Genomic DNA, 25,244 nt, shown 5'->3' with positions numbered 1-25,244 from the left:
GCATCTGTTGAATTAGTTCACTCTGCAGGGGACAGTTTCAAAGCCTAGCTCACTTCAAGACCCTTTAAAGCTTCAAGAAGCAGCATCAGTTAGTGAGCCAGTAAAACAGTCAGATTTGCACTCTCCAGTGCATCTGTTTGGAGAGGACAAAACTTCGGTCTTAACAGCAATTGTTGTAGGGACAGGACACTGGAATGTGTGTGCCTCCTAAAATCAGCCCAAGCAGCAGGGTGTCCAGCAAGTGATGTGAGGTGGGGATATTTCTGTGAACTGGATTTGGTGGGGGCTGCCTGTCCGAGTGGGAAGGAACACATAACAGCTGTCATTTCACAAGGACTTGAACAGTGGCTTTAACCAGGTGGTCCCAGCTGCTCGTATTACAATGGGAGTCCTCGCTTTCCACTCACACGCAAAGAAGCCAAAACACCAGGGGGGGGTCCACTTTTGTTTTATTTATTTCTCAGAAGAGTTCCTCCTGGCCCTTTCCAGAGAGAAAATACAAAACAAGATGCAGAACTTTGTTTCATGTACATAAACTGCTTGTTGGAGTATAAAGAGCAACCGATAAGTGTTTCAGAAGAACGTTGGCTTACTCCAGGGGCACTTCAATATTCCTGAGGAATAACCATGATTTCTCCTTTCGTCCCACTGGGATGTTCTTAAGTCATTAGTCACTGTTCCTGTAAAGCAAGAAGACTCCCATAACATTTTGTATCCTATAGCATCTTCTACCTGAGAAGCTCAAAGCAAGCAGTTTAGCCTATAGCACCCCCATGAGGCAGGTTAGAATTTTTATCCTTATTTGATAGATGGAAAAGCTGAAGCATGGAGAGGTTAAGCAACCACATTCACCCAGGAAGTGTAGAAACAGAACCTAGATCACCCAATTCCTGGTCTCATGCTTTATGCCACAATTAGTAGGACTTTACTGAATACATTCGGGGATACTTTGGGGGGCAGTGTCTAGATTTAAGGGTAGTCTCCTATGCAGGCATCATTGCACTCCCCATTCATTTTGATAACCCAAAGAATGGATTCAAATGCTATATAAGAAAGTTAAAACTCAAGTTCTAACATTTTCTAGGAAAACAGATGTGTGATAATGCAACAATATTTTCCACCCTGCTAACCACCAGAAGTGAAATAATTTCATTTTAATAACCCTGGAGCTTTTATCCATGACCATACATTCTGGAGAGATTAACCATTAGATGGCTTCATCTCTCCCTTCCCTCCCGCCAACATGCTCAGACTCTTTGTGCCAGGGGAAGCCAACAGAGACCGTGCTGGAAACTTTGTCCTCAGCTCTAGCGCCACGCAGGCAGCTGTGCTTCTTCTGTACACGGTCCCTCTGATGACCTCATTCTCAGAGAGACCACCCTTGTTACAGAGCTGAGATTATTCCTTAAAACAAATATAAACCCTTGCCAGGCTAGACTCAAGTCAGCCTTCTATTTCTCCATGTTCTCAGGCAGTTATTTTGCCATAACAAGCATCTTCCAAGGGACAGAGTGTTTCCTAGAGTTTCTGGATTGGGTGTTCACACACCCAGAGTCCTCAAACTGGAGACATTCCATTCCAATTTATTTCTGACCAAAAATAAGACGACACCCCACAATGGTTTTATGTTAAACTCTCATGCACTTCTGTGGCAAACACTCCTAGATGGCTCTAGAACGTTACTGGGTTGCATTTGTTTCACTCATAAGATACCGGGTACTCCATGTTTTTATCCAATATCATCTACTTCTCCAATATAAACGTTTGTTTCATGTAAAGGATTGTGCTCTGCCATTGGCGGGGTTCCATTTCCAGTACATATTCTGAAGCAGGTGGGTTTGCTAGGACTGTAAAAGCCTGTTGAAGGTTAATCCTTCAATGCATCCAAGGATGCATGGACTTTATATTCTTGGGGTAAAAACCAGGCAGAAAAACCCTTCCAGGTCTTCTTTATCTATCATGAAGGAGCAAAACACATGCAGGATCATTCCCTCCCCCACCCCCCTTTTTGACAGGTCACTTTTAAAAGTTTTCTGGCAGAAGGTTTTAAGTGAGCACTGATGTTTTATAAAGTAACTTTACACATGCTCAGGAGCATGCCTCTGCTACCGTGTCATCTCAGTGCTTTCAGCGATATACCCCTTCACAATGTTTTCTGTGCATTGCACAGAAACAATCCCTATTTTATGTTTAATTTCTATGTAATGGAGTGGGGGGATTTTTACCACCAATGCAAAATCATTCTAAGGTGGTCACATTTTGTGACCATAATCATGCCTAACATCATAAAACTAGATTAAGTTGTACCAGCCACTTTGCTAGTATCAGTATTCACCCAAGCCACTTATAACACAACCCTCTTTAGAGAGGATGGACCCACAGTAACCCTTTTAAATTGTGCCATGTCTAGATTCTAATGATTCCAAATTCATATGATCAACAGTCTAGAGTTCACTAACATCCTTGAAGACAAAGGAGACTTTAGTGTTTTCATGACTCACAAACTAATAAAGCCCTGATCCTCCAAATCAGATCCACCAGTACAGAACCCTGTGCAGAGCCCCATTGAAGTCAAAGGAGCTACCTACAGGCAATGAAGTCCTCCCCTCATAGATCTGATTGCAAGACTGGGGCCATGCTGTTTATGGTAAGATTAATTTCCCCATATTTTTAACACACTTGTACATGGTGGAAAAAACACCTGCAGCATCTAAGCTGATCCTTTGGAGATCCCAGTGTCCTCAAAAAGAGATGCTGTATAATAGGTTTAATCATAGATAAGACAAAAAGAGTACATTACATATTTGAAAGGATCTGAAAAGTTTGACCAAAAAAAAAATGCCACACAGAGGAGCTCTCCTCCAGCTAGTGGCAACATATTACTTCTACACTTGTTTTAGACAGGAGCAGGAATATTTAAGCACTGAATGGTGCCTGCATACAGATTTATTTTACTCCAGTACTTACTTTTACAAATTTGCCATGGAGAAGATATGGAGACTGGAAATCATGCTGACAATTGGAATAAGCCATTCCTAATCCCATCCCTGACCCAAATGCAATAGGCCACGTCTTTCCTGTGTGGAAGAGAGAGACAGAGAGAGAGAGAAGCAGGGGGTGGGAGAGGGTGGGGGGGGAGAAGAGGAAAAAAAAAAAAAAAGATATTGAACACAATGCAGTGTCTCTCATTTTAATTTCAAGCTCGAATGACAACTTCTTATCAAACATAATGCCAGTAAGTGGTAGATTACTGGAAAAACATGCACTGTGCATTTTCAGGTTCTATGTATTCTGAAGTCTCCTAAAAAAAAAAAAATCTTAGAAAGTTGCGTTAGAAGGCAACAAACGTCATTTAGAGGCTAATGGGAATAAATCTGCTGTACAGTATTTAAAGAAGTCACATTGAAATTGCTAGGGCAGTTTAAGCTGTAGATCTCAAAAGTTCTTTCATGTTGAGTTTGACCCAGAATCTGAAAGTTTGTATGTGTTGTATTTTTGTGGTGGTGTTTTAAAAAAAAAAAAAAAAAAAAAAAAAACACCACACACGCAAGCATCACCAGTAATAAAAGAATCCTGCAACGGGAATTCAGTTAGCAGAATAGAATCCAGCCTTGTATTGGCTCTGCAGCATTATCAGAAGTTGTAAAAGTTACTGTTAACTCTTTGGAGCGGACACAGGTGTAAGTGTTGATACAGAGCCTAGAAGGGGCCAAAATTCTGACTGGGTCCTTTCACCTCTACCAGAATGACAAACAAACAATACACACAAACAGCAGGTTTACGGAGTAGAAAGGTAGTTATTTCTCTGACAATAATTGCAGTTTGAAGAATATTTCATAATTTTTCTTATGGTATGATCTAAGTTCACAGAGCAAACAGAACCTGCCAGTCTGCTGCAGTTTGCATTTTGGAGCCATTTGCCTCTGTGCCTAGGAAGAATGTGAAGTCAGGAACAGCATGAGCTCTACCACCTGTGCTAGAGTTGAGGATTATTCTAATATCGAGAAAGTAATTTAAAAAAATAAGTGAAGAGAGTGGAGACTATCTAGAAAAAGCATTAAAACCCTTGCAGGACTGGTTAGGGCTGATGTCTAGACATGTGGCTAATTACTATTTAGATGCAGGGTCTCTCATAATTCCAGAGGTTTGTAATCAGAAGCCTGACTCCAAGCCCAGCCTGAGATGTTTCATATACAGTGACCTTGTTTGATCACAGTTAGAAGTATAGCTAATTTAATTACAACTCATCTATTTGGACAAGTAATGGACTAGTTGGCGTAACATACTAATTAAAATTTACATGCTTCAAATAATTGTGTTTAAGAGGTATACCCAAACAATCTAATATGGCAACAAACAGCTAAGAACATAGGGACACTTACTTTTAAAGAAGATAACTGAGAAAACAATTCCTAATCCAAAACCAGCACCTGCAAAGAGAAAATTGCAATAAGGAGGAAGTTAGACAATAGGCACAAATGGAAATCAATTCCATTCTTTTCTTTACTTGTTCTGGCTCAGGAATGCCATCCCAATCTTTTAGGTTTCTCCACACCTAAAGAGCCAGTAGGTTATAGACTTGGCAATATTCTTTTTAAAATGCTTTAAACGTTTGATTTAATCAAATACAGACACATACCTAAGAAACCTCCCATACATATACAAGAGACCACCCTTGACATATCCCCCACTTCTTATTGTTATAGAGTGAATCCTGGTCCCAGCAAAATCTCTGGAAATTTTGTCCCAGACTTCAATTGAATCAGAATTCGCATCATTATCAGTAGAAGAGAAAGCTCAAGGACACAGTTCCACCTTCGGTGCAAAACCAAATTAGTTTCCTTTTAGGTTTGCAGATTAATATCTTATTGTACTGCAAGTACTTCTTACTACTCTAACTACTTCAATGTGCCTCCTCAGGGCAATAAACTTATGATGCTTCCCATTATTCTATATCTTGCAAAAGAAAGCTCAGGGCTGCTTTTCTTTTACATCGACAGCATTCATTAGCCAGTGTAGTTAAACAGATTGGGAAGGAAGGACACTTCACATCCTAGACATATTTAAAATTTTTATTAAAGCGAATGTTTAAAATCAAATTTACGCAAGTTAAGAGGTACTGTACCTCTGGGGTCAGGCTTGAGTTATGAGAAGTCATAAATATCGGTTACAAGGTTCACAAGATACATACATAGCACATAACCAGCATAGAGTCAGATTGGGGTGAGGGAGTTTTTAAAGCATCAGTGAATAAGTGGTCTTGGGTATGCCACCCATAGAATGTAGTTAGAGTCCAAGTCAGTGTCGTTGTAAGGAATAGGTACATGGGTGGGGTGTGTCCCTTGGCTCGTCAGGGGAGAAAGTGGGTTATTTTCCCTGACCAGTGGTCTCGTTTACTCGTCCTACTACTGACGGTGGCCCGTGATGTGCTCTGTGTAGATGTCTCTGAACCACCTGATGGTGTCGGACACCATAAGCGGTCTCATGAACCGGGCGTAGCCCCAACCGACTCCGCATACTCTCAGCACCGGCTCGTTACGGGGCTCCCATGCGCCCAAGGCTCCCATGACCAGGGTGTGGATCTGGACTTACACTGATTGAGTTGTAACAGCTCAGAATTTCTCCATCACCACTTGGGAAATTATTTAGCATGTTTCAGAAAAATGCTTCTGTAACTCAAAGAAAACAATTCTTTTCCCTGGAAGATGGCGATTACAAGTTTCGTGAAGAGCTGGGGAAGTTGTCAGTAGATTTTTGTTATTTCAAGAACCATTAAACAAAATAGCTCAAAATTCAAGTTCAATGGGAAAGTTCTGCCTTCAATTACCTGGGCAAGGCCACGGTCTTTAGAGGGAACTGCAAAGGTAGAATAGCAAAATTCATCCACATGTGCACTCCTTTAGAAAATGAGCAAAGTTTCAAAACACACTTAGAAGTAAAAGAAAGCGATTGGGCTTTAATTAGTTTTTTAAGCAAAAAACCCACCATTCTTAAAAATTAGTAGATCTCATCATTTACTATCTGCACCTAGAATGATTATATTGTACTAAAGAATGGCTCCTACTACATGCATCACTGAATAAGGACCACCTTGTACTCTCTCTGCCGGTTGGGACTTAGAATAGCTAAGCAAAATGGCCCCCGGACCTAGCGTGGACAACCATAAAAATCACATACATCTACAGCCTCTTCTGTGTGGGCTGAGCTCCCTTTTTAGTTTTGTTCCACTCCCCAGGCCAACTTACACTGCCTGCAAAGAACAAATAAGTAACGATAGCTCCCACTCTTTCCATCACTCTTTGCTCCAATAAGCAGCTCTGCACTTCGCTGCCTTAGCGAATAATCTGTGAAGCATCACAAGTGCTTTTATTATAGAAAAACACTGCATTTTAGGAGGGGAGATAATGACTTGGTCTGAACAGAGACAACTGACCTTTGCTCTCAGAGAACTTAAGTTATCCTGTTATAACGAGAGCTAGAAACACGAATGGTTTCTGAAAGCGCTCTTCACTCTACCACAGAGTTTCAACAGAACCAATCATCGCAGAGCTAACTACTTTACCAGGGCATTATGGTTATTACAGGGCAGGATTTCAAAACATGCAACTGCAAGGGAAGACGTTTGATGACAGCTTGCCAAGTGGTCCTGACATCAAACCCCCAGACATCTTAGCAATTGAACATTTCAGAGAACGCCAGATTTTCACTCTCCTCAACCATGTGCAGTTTGCACAGCTTAAAAAAAATAATCTGAACTCCTCAGAGCTCTTTAGATGCCTGGTCAGACATTCATGCATTTTCTGCATTGGGGACATTAACAAACACAATACTTACTAGAATCTTGTGTAAACAACCTAACCATTCAGACTGTATATAAAAACTCTGGTCAGTGATGCACAATCTGGGAGATAAATAGTGGGTCGCCATTAGCAATGGCTCATTTATGCCTTTTCCCCAACTGGAGCTTCTCTTCAGTACCTTTGCAATAGCACAGCTGGTGCTGGCTCCAACAGAATGTTTATGCTATTAAGGATAATTACTATCTACAAGTATTCATCAAATGGACGAACTGTTTGGCTTCCTGACCCTGGGCTCCCTCTGACAATGCTTTCCTACCATATGTGGCCATGCTGTCCTTTTGTTTTGGTTTGATTGCTGGACTATAAAATCTGAATCTGAACTGAAAGCGATTACTTCAAGAAATCGGACAGACAGCACTAGGCGTTGTTTGAACTGTCCAGCTGAGAAGGGTAGTCATGCAGCGATACTGCTTTATATTTCTTGTCCAAGAGGAATTCTCTCTGCCAATCCAAACAGTTAGGTAATCAATGAGAAATTATTTGCAGAATGACAAATTCTGCATCAGCCACACGCAATGCCCAAGTAGTTACTAATGTCACCACATTTCCATGCTATCGGTCAAACCAATATTCCTCTTTGCCACTGGTGTGGCAAACCGGTAAGTTTTGAAGGGTTTGATAAGAAAGAATTATATACTTGGGAGACAGGGGAGAAATAAACCCAAAATAATATCAGACTCACCTTTAGGAGTCTTCCATCTTTGTTGGAACCACGAAGATTCCCCTCATTTTTTTCCCCACTCAATCACTGGCCTAAACAGAAACCCACCAATTCTGTTTCTTAGCAGGCTGGTAGGGAAACTATAGAATGAACATACAAAGGCATTGCCTCTGCAAGCAGAGATCAATACAGGGCCAGGAATGGAACCCACATCTTCCCACACTAGGCAGCCAGGCTAAGCCATATTAACATTTTAATACAAAAAGGAAAATATGTTCTGCTAGAGACAGGAACCTATCATTCCTACTGAGCTCACTGCTTTGGTGGGAGTGCAGCAGACTAAATAGGTGACCTGGGTTAGGAAGAAACCAAGGAGCTCTAGTTATATGGGCGGCTGAAATTCAAACACGTCACAGTGGTGACAAGCCTGGGTTTCAGGGAAGGGACAGGAGATCTGGTTTAGGACTGCCTCCTGTGGAATGACATGATGTCAATCTTTGAGGCTACTTCCTCCAATCCGTTTCATTTGGAAGAGGAGTAAAATGGCAGATCAGTACTAGAAAATGGAGTAAGAGGTTTGGATTAGCTTGTAGATCTAGGGAGTGAGAGAGGTAGGTGAGGGAAGAAGTCTGTTACTGTTAATGCTTTTTATCATCTCCATGAGGAGGAAGTTTCACAAATATGAAGCTAAAGAGGCAGAATCACGGAGTTTCGCTGATCCCTGTTCCTAATCCCAAAGGCTGTCAAGCGTTACTCCACTCCCTACTGGGGAATGGGCTAGAAACTATGCTGAACTCTCAACTGGAGGGAAATGTTGCAATCAGGAACAGTAAGAAGTGTTCAGATATTCTCCCCATCCACAGAAACCACTATTTACTGTGAGCCTGCTTTTTCCTGGCTGGTTTTTGCCAGTAAATATTGGTTTTAAACTTTAAACCAGAAGACTTAGCTACTTTTAAGTTTTTATCCTGCCGGGTTAAGAAACTGTTACTGTGGATAATTTCTCACTCATCATCATCCCACTAGGAAGTAGTTGTGGTTATGTGGTCATTTCCTATGCGTCTCCAAAAAAAAAAAAAAAAAAAAAAAAAAAAGAGGGGGGTGGACCCTAAGTCATTCTTTCTTGGAAACAAAAGAAAAAAAAGTGTGTTTCGCTTGAATTCTATCTAAGTTACACTAGAGATAAACAATGGGAGAGCCTACTGATGGGTTTTACAGGTTCAAGTTCTCACATGCTCAATTTCCTTTTAAAAGGCAATATGTTGCTTCAAAGAACCTCCCACCTGATCAGAGACACTAACCCTACAGCTGTTTCCACTAAAGATTGGCACCTCCGGGCCAGGCTTTAAACTTCATAACAATAAAACATGAAGGGTTTATCTTACAATAAAAACAAAACGAACATGGAAAAAGCTAAGGGCTTGATCTGTGCTGGGTTGCTTCTCTCACCTCCCCCACCCCACCCCGCCACCTTCTTGCACGACAGAGCCTCTTTGGAAGAAAAGGCCACAGGAAAGTGTACAAAGCATTTTTCACCTTCTCTGACAGCTTTAAATGTTTAACTAGAAAAACAGTCTCTTCAGCCCTCTGTCTGTCATTTCAGTTTGAACCTATTTATAGTCAATGCCAACAGGGAACATTAAGATTCTACGTATATCTTTTTATTCTATTCCTGCCTAACAGTAAAGGCTGTTTACGTACAAGCAGATACGGAACTGGAATTAGGTCTCTAAGCCTGGGCTCTGTGCCTTTTTTTTTTATATAAATACACTTTGGCTCGTGTACTTTCGGAGAGAGATATCATTATACCCAAAATCAATCTAATATACACAAGAGCACATGCCTCATACCCAAGAGGATATCATAAGTGGGTCTCAGATAATCAAAATCTTTGAGACAGACTTATGCCTCAATAGTACATCCGGGAAAAGATTCTTCTATAAATTTATCAATGCTCCTTTCAATACACACAGTCACCATGAGCTTTAATAGTCTGCCCAAACAGCAGGGGGCTTAAGCAATTACAACAACTAAGTCACACTTAGATATGTTTTGCTTTTTAAAAAGACAGTTTGAGACTAAAGGTGAAAAGATTAAATATGCTCAATGGCACTTGAGGTTACTATGTCACAGAGGTTTTCCCAATTTATAAATGCAGTTTTCTTTCGTAGTTCATTAGACAACTACAGACACAAAAATATCAAACTGTCTCTCTCTCCCTTCAGGTTTTGTTCTTTTACATAAAGAGCTAAGACATTAAACAAAATGAAGACAGCTGCTGGTAGATAGCTACTTAGTTCTAAGGAAGTAGTAACTAGTCTGTACAGGTTAAGCTTTCTGGATCTGAAGAGGCAGAGTCATGCTTTTGGGATCCAGACCTAGATAAGACTAGTTAGAAAAAGGCCAATGATCTTTCATAAAGCCAACTCGACTGGAGCAATAGCCACCATTAAAGTCAAGAAATTTCAGCATACCGCAATGAGTCAATTTCACTGTTGAAGTGGTGGTAGCAGCAGCTTTGTTGCCAAATGACAACTGTCAGCCTTCAATTAAAAAGCTGTTGAAACAGATAACTTTCTAAAGAAGAGATTAAAAATTCAGTGTGATAAGTTCTGAGTAAATATCAATGCAGTAGCTAAGGTATTAGAACTTCTACTTTGTAACTTACAAAACCTGTATTTAACAACACTGTTTTGCATAAATATTATTTACAAGCAATATTCTTTTAATCAGAATTATGACAGGGTGGCCCCCCATCTTCTTTCCTTCCTTATCATGCCCCTAATGAAGAAATTAAATTTGGCAAGACCTATATACAATAATTGTTGTACAAAAATGCCTTTGTAGATTAGGACAGGGCAGTTCAGCAGGAATTACATTTCTAATAACTAGTTTTCATGTATTAGAGATGCTTAGGGTCCAACAAAGTCATTTAAGCAGACTCTGAACTACGTAGCTCAATCTTTTTAAGGCAGGTATCAGATTTTCCCTAGTGCCAACACTCAATGTCTTTTTTTTTTTTTTTTATTAAAGAAAACCACTTTTCCTCTACCCTGTTGATGTTGTTCACACTGCAAACAGGGAAAACTGAAGGGTGACACAGGGGAAACAGTGAAACTGACTATTTACAGTGTCTTGTCAAATACACAAAATACTCTAAAAATATACAGCAAAATGCATTTTTATTTGGTTGTTATACTGATTTGAAGTACTTGAAATGGGTTTAAAAATTCCAGATGTAGTTGTGATTAAGTCATCCCTTTAAGAGAAAAGTCAACAACAACAAAAAACCAAACATGACTTCCAGGCACCCCCAATGCTACTGCTGTTTGTCTGGTGTCCAAAGGCTGGCTTTAGATACCCAAAGGCTCTTCCAGCTTCTATTCAATACTTCCACAATGGAACAAAGATGCTACCCATACGCTTTCCAGGCATCCTGGATAAAAGCCTATACGACGGTATAGGCAGGTAGCTCCAACAGGAATTAGTTCATTCTACAGCCAATGGTGAAAAGGCTGATGGGGCAGAGGGAGAACATTCCCCCACTCCTTTTAATGGGGGTGGGGAGGAGGGAAGAGGAGAAAAAAAAAAAGTGTGTGGGGGGGGGGGAGGGGAAGAAGAACAAGAGTGGAGCCCTATGTGTAACTCAGGCCAGCACAGCATCTTGTCAATACTATACCAAGGCTTTTGTCCAGATTAAACACGTATGGATAATTTAGAGGGAAAAATGTTACAGTGGTGTCTCACTCACTAAAGGAAATGCCATGGAAAGAAGCCTAAAGCCTAAATCCTCCTCAAATCTCCAGCGAGGAATTTATCATTTACAAGGACAAGTGCCAGTAGTCCTCAAGTTCCTCAGAATTTCTTACAAAAATAAGTTTTATATATCAAGGAATTAAGAGCCAGGAAACATTCCCACCTACTGGCATCGTGTCACAGGGATAAAATTAATGAGTGGATGGTTTAGGACACAAGTTGGCTGAAGTCCCTTTCTACGGGCTGATTGGACTTTTTTGGCAATATCACACTATGTACCAACTCCCCAAGAATGCACAGCTGGGACCTCATCACTGTACAAATATAGCGGACCAGGAAGTCAGTATATTTGGCTTAATTTCCATCAGAGCAGACCTTCTCCTTCTGGCCAGGCTTTTGAACAAGCTGCACAATCATAGGACTCCAGACTCAGAACTACCCCCCCAATTTCTCTTCTCTCCTTGCAGAAGAGTCCCACCCTGCAGCTGTTGGGGTTGAAGTGAAGGCCAAAAAGAACTTCAGTTCTCTTCCTGCACACAACTTCAGCTAGTTAGCTGACCAGATGGAGCTTTGAAGGAGGGAAGCATCTTCAGAGCTGCTTCCAGACACCTATAGTTGGCCAAACAACTGAACACAAAGCTGATCCCCAACTCAGAAGGCTATTCTCCTTCCCCAGCTCCCTTCCCAGAATTGCAGGAGTTAATGTGAGGAGCCAAGCTCTGAAATTACAACTTCAACTCCAACCTCCAACGGCTAAATGGAGATGGAAGAGAGTCCTGGCTCAGCATTGAATCCTCGCCCTGGTGTAAAGCAGCATGAGAAGTAAGCCAAAAGACATTCCCTTGCAGTTTGAAGTTAAGCCCTCCATTAGCTGCAGCACGTGTAAGGAGAGACGGAACAAATATAGATAGCAGCAGAGAGCAACACATAGGAGCAACAGAGAATTCAAAGGAACAAAAAATTCCCGCATGATAGGGCCCCAAAAGCGAGTACAAAGAAGGGAAAAAATAAAAATCACTTAGGCCTTGGCTACACTTACCAGGTAGTTCGACGGCTGGAAATCGAAGTTCTGGGTTCGACTTATCGCGTCTAGTCTGGACGCGATAAGTCGAACCCGGAAGTGCTCGCCGTCGACTGCGGTACTCCAGCTCGGCGAGAGGAGTACCGCGGAGTCGACGGGGGAGCCTGCCTGCCGCGTGTGGACCAAGGTAAGTTCGAACTAAGGTACTTCGACTTCAGCTACATTATTCACGTAGCTGAAGTTGCGTACCTTAGTTCGAATTGGGGGGGGTAGTGTAGACCAAGCCTAAGTTTTAGGGTGGGAGTTGTATTTGAAGTTAAGCTACCACCTTTTAGATTAGGTCTAAAAAGTGCCCCCCCCCCCTAAAATTTGAATTTCCCGTTTCAAAGGGTAAACACTCCTTGAAGTAAAATATTGAAACTATAAGCCATCTGTCTAAGAGACAGACATCTTTTCTAGGATCATTTCGTACCCCAAGACTGACCATCTGTAATTTATTTAGTGCTTTTTCCTCAGAATTAGCTTCATGGGCACACATTCTACATTGTACTGAGAAGGGATCTCCCCTCTTAAAGTTGTAACTTGTTCTCTCTCCTCTCTGTGAAACAGGCTTCCAAAACAAAAAGGGACAAAAAGAGGTGTCCCACTTCTCCTCAAACAAGTTATTTATGCTCCAACAGCTGCAAGTTTTGACTTTAGTTACACCAGGATGCGTATTGATTGTCTGTTAGCGTACATGTCGATAGATGGAATCAGCACACCTTAGAAATGCCCCTGTTGTGACTTTGTGAGGATATAAAGCCTGCCAAGTGAACTGTCAAGCTACACTGAAAATTGAGTTCAGCCCAGATGGTTGTGGGGGGCCAGTCAGCACAGAAATATGGAATGACTACGTTTTCACTAAACTGTGTAGGTCACTTTTTACAAGATAAATTTGACCCTTTACATCCTAAGGACAATACCATATAGCAACAGTTTATAGGTAAATGTCAAATATTTCTAGCCTCTAAACAAGAACGTACCTAAAAAGGTTGTTACACACAAGCAACTCTATTTAAGGCAATAGGGTTATAGGCGTGGCCATGTTTAACTAAGGACAGAGTTTTGTCCATTAAGGGTAATGAAAGCATTATATGACATTAGTCTTCATCTGTGCCTTTGCCAAGGACTCTGATGACTTACACATATGAGAAAACTAGAGACTGATGTAAGGAAATATGCAGTATTCTAAAAAGATTCTAATTAGCTGTTTTTTGTTTTTTTGTTTTTTTAAACATTGTAATGTCTTCATAATCAAAATTAGACAAAGGAAGCAGCTGTAGTCAGCTTGATGTATACCAAGACAGGAAGATCTGAGCCGGGGGAAAAAACAGAGAGCAGGAATTGTATACATTTGAGTTTGATTATTTTTCCAGGGATTTTTGGTTTAGGGCCCAATCCTGATCCTACTGACGTTCCCATTGACTTTGATGGAAGACAGATAAGGCCCTTATTGTATATATTCATATGCTATACGTCTGTCAGAGCAGTAGTCATGTGGATCAAACGAGTGAAAACCGTCTCTGATCTTTCCATCCTGAAGGATATCAAGTTGCACTTCCTGTTGCTATTATTAAAATGGCAGCCCCCAGAGATTACACAACTGCTCCGCATAGGCAGTTTAAATGTTCAAGTACCTTCAAATGATGTTTTGAAATTTGATTTAAAGTAATTTTTCTGTAGTTATCCAAGGTGTAGTAAAAATTACTGCTGATTTTTTTTTTTTTAATTTTAAAAAAGACAAAGGAGGGGAGGCAGGGACACGTTAAGAGTCCTTACACAAGACAAGGCAGCAATACAAGAAAACCAGATACAGCTAAAGACAGTTTTTACAAGGCTTTTACTCCAAATGATAGCTGACATGCAAGAGGACATTTGAAATCAAGCAGCAAAAAAAATAAACTAAACTAAAATAAAAAATTTAAAGTTGCACAAGCCCTTTACATTTATGTGGCACAATGGGAGACACTGGCATGGAAACAGTGAGCTCTCAAACCTACAGTATATCATTCTGTATACAGCTAATTGAGTTTTTCCATAAAATGGAGTTTTACTATTAGACACTGTTCTAACATTTATATTTCAGAAGTATCTTTAGCTTACCTTCCAAGTTTGCATTCAATTTCATAAACTAAAATTCTAGAGAATCATGCAACAATGGATTATAAGGGCAGAGCTAACAGGTTTTCAAATCTACCAATACCATATCCACTTGGTGAAACCTGTTTTTGGACAGTATTTAGAAGAACCATTCAATGGAATGAAAATTGAACAGGGTCTTTATCCTAATGCACCTTCCTCATTTTAGTCTAATGCATCTGTGTGCTTTTCCCCACCCCTCAATGCCAGAACATATGGGGACCTCTGTTCCAACCCCCCAGTCAAAAGTCAGTGAGATGGCTAGAGGAGTTGAAAACTTTTGACCACTCTTTCATAATGAACCATCTTTTTGATGGTTAAACTGCTGCCTTTTCATCAGAACAGAAGCATGTGGGATCACCAATTATTGTCCTTGGCCTGCTGCTAAAACATATGGCCAGCCCATGGGTCAAATACAGCACATAATATATTGGAGGGCCTACACTGAAATTCATATTGTCCCTTATGAAAGAAAGACGCTTGGATAAAATAACTTTCTGGCCCTCATGGTGGTAGAGCGCCTTACAGACGTGGTTATACAAAGCAACATACTTCGTGTGCTCTAAAGCTGTAAGATATTAATTCAATTAATTACCAGATGCACTACATAAACGTTGTGTAACAAGCCCAGTTTTCAGAAAGGTAAATAAAGTACAGAGTATCATAATCCCATTCATAACCACAGGAAGGATTACCAATAATTGCTGACACTACAATACAGACAATGAATCTTGCTGAAAATCGTTTAGACTACAAAATAGGCTAACACTAGAACAGTTTGAAATTTTACCCTCAATATTTAGGGAAACATCGAACAAAGCAGACAAGATGATGCGAGCCAAGAGAAACCACATTTCAGCTGCTGCAGAAGCTAAAGCACCTTTTTTCTCTCATAAAAAAATTATTAAATGAAGGTTAGAGGCATTTCATGCTCAGATGTCGAAACAAACAAAGGATTAGAAGGAAATTAATATTACCACTATAGTCAGGGTGGGTTATTTATGCGTTTTTAGGCTGCAGCTTGGTCATGTACAGGCATATGTTGAAATAGTAAAATATCCTCCAAATAATGGATTTCAACAGAAGCCAAGAAACCAGCAACTTTCCTAAGGTTACTTCTTAGTGACAAATGGATTATATTTTTTAAATCATTTACCTCACTTAATCATTTGAAAATCCTTTATACTACAGTTTCAAAGAGGGACCTTTGCTGTTTTATACGTTCCTGAGAACATCAACAATAAGAAACAGTTGTTCAAACTAGTACCCTTTTGTCAAAGTGAAGAAAGTCTGCCAATCTTTCAGCAATTATTGTCATTCAAGAATACACATTACCTAGAAATCTTTGATATAGAGTATAATCAAAGGTATGGAAGAAGGAGAAGACACTGTATTTACCTCCCCATCCTTCGTCACAGTAATAGTTCATGATATAACTTAGATGGAAAAAGTTCACATGGCCTTTTAAAAATCCCCTGTAATTACAGCTTCAAGCAAGAGCTTCAAGCAAGAGCTTTTGCCATTGTGTGTTGACATTCTAACTGCATGACTAAATATTACCATTTATACATTCCACAATTCTCTAATTTCATATTGGAAGTAGCTATGCCATTTTCAGCCTATTAATTAATAAGAATTAATTGATTAAGTGATGTTTCTCATATAACCTTAAATGCATAAATTCAGGTCAACAATCATTTAGAACAGATTTAAATGTCACTTACAACTCCTTATATTTAAAGTGAAAGAATAAAGATCTAGTTCTCCTCTCACAAGTCACTCAATTTGGAAAATAAACACTGACAATATAAAGAAATGAAACTGACTAATGTATTCTTCTGGGTTTCATTTTGGATTGTAAACATTGCAAATTTTTTAGTTCAAACTACCTAAGTTCTTCTCCCTTAAGAAGGCCAGACATTCTTGGTAAAGCCAGAAGTTAACGTATTAGAGACAGCAGATGCAATCCTGATCCACTGAAGTCAGTGGCAAAACTCCCATTTACTTCAATGGGCCAGGATTTCACCAAGCATGATCTATTGATGTCATCTTTGTTTTTAAGAAGTATTTGTTTCAAAACACACTGCATACAAGTGTCCAACTGATTCGAGGCAGCACAGATCATGTGGCACACCTTAATTTCACACACCTTTAGAGTGTTTCCCCATTCTGATGGGGAAAGAGGGAGCATTCTTATACCTTCCCTCAAGGCACATGTCTGTTGCTGAAAGCCAGGAGTACAGAAAGAATTTATTGGGATGACTAATGGGGTCAAAAGGGGGGATATAAAGACTTGCAAATTGGGAGGAAAGGCATTAGGAGGAAGAGACTGGAGCATGTGTGTGCAAAAAAGGGGCAGCAGGAAAATATAGCATGTCTAAACAAGAGACATAAGCGGGATCATGCAACCTTATTAAGATTCATGACAGGTATTGCATTCGAGTCTCTGAAGACAGTAGCAGTTCAGGTCAATCAGAGCAAATGCAGAGAGGCTGCCAAAACAGCAAAGAGGAATCTCAATATGATAGTGCACAGGAGTCAGGAAGTCAACAAAATGGCCTCCATTTTCAGTTTTGCTGATTTATAAAGGCAGTTTGCTTTGGAAAAAAAACTGATATTTTATATTTCTATGGTTACACCAGTATCAAAGCGGAGTAAAAAATATATATATATATGTGATGTTAGCCTTGTCAATGCACCTTGTATTACAAGCAACTATTTGGTTAAATACTTTTTTCAACCACTGGCAATTTAATTTGCAAAATGAATGAAAGCCCCGACATATTTTCTCTGATACAGTCAGTTCTGTCTAGAAGAAACCTGCTCAGGGTTTTGCATGGATTATACTGAACCATCATGATATAGCTTTCAAAGCACATAGCAACACTGGCAGGCTACATTTAAATTAGATCCATTAAAGTATGTTAGACACTTGGATTTTAGAAGAGGTCTATTTTTGTAGTACATCACTGAACAAGGACAAATGGCAATACTGTTTTTGGTTCATACATTAGGTGAATTGTTTGCTTATTGCAAGTTCTCTTCATTGTAACTTCTCAAATACTCCAACACAGAAGGCTTTAAACATATCAGTTATGGAGTATTGAAGTCTCCTTCTTCTGCCTGCAAAAAGTTTACCACTATTTTACTCTATGTAGAACCTGAAGTTGCTAGTGTCTTTCTGTGCATAATCTGGTTGCTCATAAATTCAACCACCTAAAGACGACTCCAAATTAAAACTTTTAAATTGTGCCTTTGCATTTTAAAAGTCAGACCTGCAAAATTCTATTTCCCCCTTCTCCCCTCCATACACTAACACATTTGAAAGATATTTTGCTCTTGATAAGCAGGAAAATCCCCCCCCCGCCCCCGCCACTAAGTGTAGGCAAGCAGAATGTGTGCCTGGGCTGGTAAATATTCTCAACATTCTGCAGGCTGGGGTGAACTGATTTAGGGGAACCCAGATTATAACATGGTTTGGCTTGCCAGAGTAAACCAGACTTAACTGAGCTGTAACTAGATTTAAAGGTGCGGGAGGGAGAGAAATGTTCTAGTCTAGATCTCTACCTTGGCCTATCCCCAGTGGCTGGCAAAAATGTGTTACAATCAGTTTCAGTCACAACTGAGTTTAAACCACACTTAATCATCGTTTTAAAGCCCTGTGCAGATTTACCTAAAGTATCGCACCTTCTTGTCAACTGTCTGAGATGGACCACTCTCATTACCACTTCAAAAGTTCTTTCCTCCCTTGCTATCCTGCTGTTAAGTGAATTGTCTCGTTAGACTGACCTCACACTTGGTAAAGCAATTCCTATCCTTTCATGTATTTATACCTGCTCCTGTATTTTCCACTTCATGCATCTGATGAAGTGGGTTCTAGCCTACAAAAGCTTATGCCCAAATAAATTTGTTAGTCTCCAAGGTGCCACAAAAGGACTCCTCGTTGTTTTTGCTGATACAGACTAACACGCCTACCACTCTGAAACCTAAAGTTTTACAACACTCTTCGCTCTTTCAAATAAGCCACTGTCTAAACTGGAAATGAAAATATGTACTAACGTGATGGAAAACAACAAAGTCTAAACAAACAGAAATAACAGTAAATTACGAGATGCAGACAGAGTAGCAACTCAAAAGTCAAAAATAAAGTATTGCAGTACAAGAGGATACATATAAATATATATTTTGGACAGTTTACTTGGAATCAGTCCAGGAACTTAATCTCCAAGTAAAACAATACATTACAATTACAAATAAGCTGTCTCAAAACAACTGTAGAGGAAAGCATGACAAACTACACAAGACAGAGGACTGGCTGTGGAAGCCCCCAGCCATAAGTCAAAAGTTTACCTTTGCTAATAAAGACACGTCAACAGTTGCTGCTGACTTCGTCCCCACTCCAATGCATGAAAATTGCATCCTATGTTCAATACATCACTGTTCAAAGACTGACCTTTGCGGCTTGCTGTGACAACAGAACCTGGAAAACTCTCCAACAACCAGGACTTCAGAACATTCGTTTTCCTTTATTTGAATTATGTCAAATGGGAAAATTGTACAGAGCTACCCAAAATATTTGTTTTTCCCCCTAACCGTCACATAGAAAAATCTCTCTGGCAATAAAACAAATATTTTTATAGATTCCACAATTAATGGTCACTAACCTTATCCTGAGCATGCATTTCCAATCTAAGTTTGGATCATCATATTAAATACTGTGAGATCCAAAGCCATTGGCTACCAAAAGGAAACGAAGGAAACTTTGGGTAGCCCACCATTAATTGATCGTATCCCATATCTTTTAATCAAAATTATCTGATCTTCAAATGAGAATTATTCATTTGATTTCTCGGATTAAAAAAAAAAAAAAAAAAAAAAAAAAAGAGGCTATTACCCAGCATTTTTTAATAAGTGAATTTAGTGCACAGAGAAATACGGGGGGGAGGGGGACGGGGGGAGTTTACCACCTGACAGCCCTAGAGGTTGAAATCTTCCATTGACAGAGTATGGGTAGCCACAATGCACTGTCAGTTAGTCACCATGTCCATCCAGTCCTTGGTAGCTCTGAAGGGACTTCTAACAAGTATGTCAGTTGTGGTGATACTTTGTGAATTCACCACCTGGGCATCAGGCACTGGACTAAGGCCACCAATTCATTTTACACTGAACAGCCATCACTACTTTCAGTAGTTCTCAATTAAGCATCAGGAAGCTAGATAGCTCATGTACTATGCCTATGCTTTTACAGTTCATATTGCATCATTAATATTTAACAATACATTTTAATACTGTATTACTAACATAGCAACTTTAATACAAAGATCTCAGAGTGGTTTAAGCACCTCAACCCCCTCATTCCCAGATCGGTGCAGTGCATAGTTTGGCAAGGTTTCACAAGGGTCTATAATGGGCAACATTTTGCACCCTCAACATCCAGGCTTTACATTTCATTTCTTCTCCACAAACTTTCAGATAAAATATCTTCCTATAATCCTGACAGTTTCTTTTGACCACCCATCCAAACAGCAGCAACAAGTATAATCATTAGCTGAGAAAAACAGCCTACATTTACACATTTAGCTTTTGTTTTTCTCTCTCTCCAGTCTTCTTGCCATACTAGAATTCTTTTGTTTTTTAAAACTGATTTTATGAACCTATTTATTTAATCTTGGGATTTGTTTTAAATCATTCATCTTATGTACCCTGCCTAATAGTAAGCTACATCAGCAATTAAGCTGCTCCCCTACACCTCAGATGGCAGCAATGGCTAAAGAGAAGTGTGGAAGTAGAGACATTTCTACTAAACAGAATGCAGCAGGCCCATTTTCCACAAGTTGAATTTTGATAAATAGAGTGAAGTTAATGTGGTTTGCAAGAAAGCTACATGAAATGATTGTGAAGTAATCATTTTAGTATATATTCAGTATATAAATACTATACTGCTTATTGAAGATCATTCACTTTTTAAGAAGGGACAATATGCTGGATATCAATTTTCATGAAAGATGTTCCTCTTTAGGATTTTTACACAGTCTGCTACAATTCATCGCTTTGATGGACTCTGATGAGTTTTACATCAATTCTAGTCAAAGTTCCCTCAGTGATATCACAGTAATAAGATGTACTTTTTCTACAGCTTACTGCAGATTTTATTTACATTACACACAAGATAAACATTTATCAAACATTCTTTGGATTACGGAAATACATTGAATCCCTGAAATACTGTATATCCATTAAAAAAGCAACACTGATTAAAATAAGTGAAAACCCTACCAAGACAAAGACTCTTTGTTAATTTTATTCTCACACATAGATGAAGACCAAGAACATATAAATCCTGAAATGTAATACTTCTAACTCCCGTTTAATTTCCTTCAATAAGGTTTTGGCACCATGTCACAAACACGTGTACCAAAGCACAATCTTACAGAGCCAAGATTACACTTAATTTGTTCAGACACAAAAAAGCATCCTCCCATTTTATATTTTTTGGTCTACAGCTCTGAGTACGCATTACAACTACTTAGCTATCAAGATGTATTGACAGCAATTTGGACAACGGTTGAAACAAAAGACGTAATAAGAGTTCCAGGAAATAAACTGCAGAATCAGCAACTGCCCAAAAAGCAGACAACAAATAGTTATTTTATCATATACAGTATAAAGGCCAAATACAGATTAAGTCATAATAAAAAAACCTGCACATTATCTGGTTTTTAACTATTATTTCGAGAGGCACCTTGGTCTACTGAACTTACTATAGGCCTGGAACTCCCCAGTTATATTTGCAGGGCTGTCACTGCTTTGCTGTAGCATCTGGGGCAACATTTTCTGTGCAGTTCCCTTTCTGCCTCCAGTCTATAAAATGAAGGCAATACTTACCCACCTGAGAAGTTGTGTTTTAAGGGACAGGACCCAATCTTGCAAGATGCAGAGTGCTCTCCACACACTACTTCTCTTGAAATTGTAGGTGCTTAGCAACTTGCAGAATCAGAGCTTAATGTGCATACATGGCTTTGAAAATGCAAAGTGCTTAACTTTAAGCATGAAAATAGTCCCATCCACTGTAATGACAGCACTCACACATGCTTAAAGCTAACAACACACATACGTTTGGAGGATCAGGGCTTCAAAGACTCAACAAACTAACTGTTTATCAAGACAATTCCTGATTTGTCATCAAACTAATCAGCTAATCCTTCTAAAAGGAGAAAGTTATAACTGAGGAGTCGTGACCAGACAACAAAATTAATGAGGTAGGAAGAATGGGGAAAGTGGGGAAAGGCTGTTTCACAGACCTTTTCACTTTTTCGTGAAGCACTCTAACAACAGTACTAATAGTGCCACCAAAATGATCAAAATAAGTGCTTCCAAACTATAGAAAGTAGAGAAAGAGTGTGTGTAAATAAAAATTGGCTAAATAAAACTCCTTAAGTCTCCAGTTCAGCAAGATTTATTTACACATGTACCTAACTTTAAGCACTAGTTCTAGTCATTACAAAGAACCAATGCCTGAAAGTATAGGCCCACCTGGCAAAACTCCTTGACTTTGGTGGAGCCAGAATTTCACCTCAGCTGGGAAGTCAATGATGTGTGCATCCATGGTGGTGTTTGTCTTTGGCCTTGTCTACACTACGGGGAAAAGTCGATCTAAGCTACGCAATTTGAGTTATGTGAATAGCGTAATTCAAGTCGATGTAGCTTAGATCTACTTACCATGGGGTCCACACTACGTAATGTCAATGGGAGACGCTCTCCCGTCGACTCCACTTACTTTTCTCGATCCGATGGAGGAGTCGACGAGAGAGTGATCTGTGGTCCATTTAGCGGGTCAAAGACCCACTAAATCGACCACCAATGCATCGGTCACTGCGTGTCAATCCCCCGGTAAGCGTAGACAAGCCCTAAGGTAATGAGTACAAAACAGGTCATCTTGGAAACTTGACATTTTGAATCAGTAAATTTTCAGATCAATTCAATCTCTTTCAAAATACTTATTCAAAATAGTATCACAATTAAAAGTGGAATCAACATTTACTTTAAAATAATCCTCCTCACTTATTTATTGAAGACTCTTCTGTATTTATGATCTGTTACAACAATCCAGCCGTCCCTGTCTGTAGTTTTACTTAGAAGTCTTCTCTCTGGATTCCATGAGAGACCGATTTCTTCTCTACTAATCTTATATTGACAATTAGATTTAATCAAAAGATATATCCCTGTGAAGTAAATTCGTATGGGTCTTCACAAAATGATTGGCAGGAAGTGGAATATCTGTTGTATCGTATTCTTGAATTTATCGCTAACTGTAGTCTCATGTGCAAAGGAATTATTATAGGAGGAGTTGGTAGTGACCTCTATTTAGGTTGCCTAATATCTTCCATTATAAAAGATTTTTTCAGTCTTTTATTGAGGAAACTGAAACTATGCTGGGAACCTTGGAAATAGGCAGCCTCTCCAGGAGGTTAGGAGAGAACAGAACCAGGCTTCCCTACAACAGGGCACATGGCTCCAGTGGCCCATTCCTCCCCTCCATCTCTAGGCGTGCCAAATGCGGAAGATGTTTCCCACACTTCCTGAAGTGGAGGGGGGAAAACAGAGGGAAGAGCTGGATCAGGTTCCCCCTTGGCCACACTCTAGACCAGTGATTCTCAACCTTTCCAGACTACTGTACCCCTTTCAAGAGTGTGATTTGTCTTGTATACCCCAAGTTTCGCCTCGCTTAAAAACTGCTTGATTACAAAATCAAACATAAAAATACAAAAAAAAGTGTCACAGCACACGCTTACTGAAAAATTGCTTACTTTCTCATTGTTACCATATAATTATAAAATAAACGGACTGGAATATAAATAGTGTACTTACATGTCAGTGTGATACTTGAGCCTGTTTTTCACTTATGAGCCTTGTCTGACACCAAAGCCTTGCCACCCAGGGGGCTGAAGCATGTAACTTAGCTTTGCGTGGCCCCAGGTAATTGCCCTCCTTGCCACCCTCCTAAACCCATTCCATGACCCCACTGGGGACTGTAACCCCCAGGATGAGAAGCACTCATCTAGATGAGTTGAGTATCCCATGGAAGACCTCTGAATACCCCCAGGAGTACATGTACCCCTGGTTGAGAACCACTGCTCTAGACCCAGCACATGGCCCGGAGAGGCCCATTTCCCTCACCTGGTATAACAGCCTTTTGCTGCAGCCAGTTAATGTAGTTAGTCCTGTAGCTCAAGCTATGCTGAAGACTCACACTTCAAACCCTACCAGTGATGCATGGGGAAAGGAGTGGTTGTTATAGTTGCCCAGAAAATCTGTTTTTAATTTTTTTTCCCCTTTCTATAAAAGAGAAAGTAGGAAATTACATTTAAAACAAAACAAAACACCCTACTGTTCTCAACTTTGCAACCTAAATAATTTATTTTTATATGCAATTATATTATTAAAGTAACACTTCTAGAAGACCTATTAACAGTATCTGGACCAAAAAAGGCTTTTGAGTTTCAGTCTAAAAACTGAAATAATTCACCATCTAAATGTAAGTGTTATTAGTAGATATGAGATCCTAATTGAGGTAGTCCATTACTTTGATGTCTCTGTTTCAGAATAATACTTGCAACTTTGTATTGCAAGATCCAGACATTAGACTGAAAGCTGTTCATATAATGTACACTATAAAATATACAGTTCTGCACCACGTACATTGCTGGTGCAAAACTAACAGCACATAAGATAGTATCAAAACTTTTGTTTAAAAAAAAGTTATGTTTTATGTGCATGCTGACAGAAGTATGTTAGATTTTTTTAACTGTTTCCCCATCCTGAGTGAAATGAGCAAAGACAGGATCTATGGCAAAGCAGGGCCCCATGGAGCCTCTGTTTGGGGGTCTTGGGCTCAATAAGAATGGAGATCTTCATGTCTTTCACAGACAAGCTGATCTTAAAAAGGAAGTCACCAGAAGGTCAAAAGCAGGTAGGAGTGATCAACAGGGAAAGAGCAAGAAATAAAAAGACAAGCACACGCAGGTACACAGCTGGCACAGGAAGAACCTTTCTGCACTGGGGAGCCACGTGAAAACATTGCTGCTTTCAGCCATCGCTCTCTTGCTTGTCATCAGAATTTCACCAAGGTCACCTTCTCAACTAACCGCCTTTCAAACTCACATTTTGCACCAGCACTTGTGATACTGTCATAAGGAAACACCTGGGAGGAAGGTGGTACAGCAGGATACTGTGACTATCTAGAAGTACGCAAGAAAATGAGCACCAGCCACTGGCAGCGCCCTGCCCTGCTGCTGTTTCGTGCCCTGCAGTTCTTACCCATGCCTTATGCTGCAGGTCACCATCAGAGCAGGAAACCGGGGCTCAATCTCCTCCTGAAGTGACAGAGAGCCTAGATCTACCCAGGCCTGTGTAAGCCACACTCCCTCCACGGGCCCGTCCCGGGTCCCCCTCCACGGGCCGGTCCAGTGATGTACCCTCTCCACGCCACTGACCATCCAGGGTCCAGCTCGGCCCCCCACAGAGCCCCCCAGATCCCAGGTTCCCCCCGCCCCGGCCTAGCTCAGGCCCCACGGCAGGGGTACCTCGGCCTCCCCAGAGCCCGCGACTGACCCAGCTGCCGTGCCCCAGCGCCCCAACCCCCCTTACCCAGCTTGACGACCGAGTCGGCCAGACACCGATCCCACTTCCTGCCCAACTCGCCCTCCGACGCCATCTTGTTCCCTCCCCCCGGCAGTAGCAGCGGCGCTCGCGGGTCACCCTCGACTCT

At 40.3% G+C, this 25,244-nt stretch overlaps 1 protein-coding gene across 1 annotated transcript; it reads right to left on the bottom strand.

The window, feature by feature from the left end:
- Positions 1-432: 432 nt before the first annotated feature.
- On the bottom strand, positions 433-25,234 carry MICOS10 (mitochondrial contact site and cristae organizing system subunit 10). The gene is made up of 4 exons (XM_054009487.1): positions 25,124-25,234; positions 4,383-4,430; positions 2,968-3,077; positions 433-680 (listed from the first exon to the last, which is right to left on the bottom strand). Exons 1-4 carry the CDS (start codon positions 25,188-25,190, stop codon positions 672-674), a joined length of 234 nt encoding a protein of 77 aa, XP_053865462.1. The 5' UTR covers positions 25,191-25,234; the 3' UTR covers positions 433-671.
- Between the last annotated feature and the right edge of the window lie 10 nt (positions 25,235-25,244).

This window comes from Malaclemys terrapin, chromosome 19, assembly GCF_027887155.1.
Source record: "Malaclemys terrapin pileata isolate rMalTer1 chromosome 19, rMalTer1.hap1, whole genome shotgun sequence".
Classification (NCBI taxonomy): Eukaryota; Metazoa; Chordata; order Testudines; family Emydidae; genus Malaclemys; species Malaclemys terrapin.
This window is presented reverse-complemented; position numbering and strand designations above follow the sequence as displayed.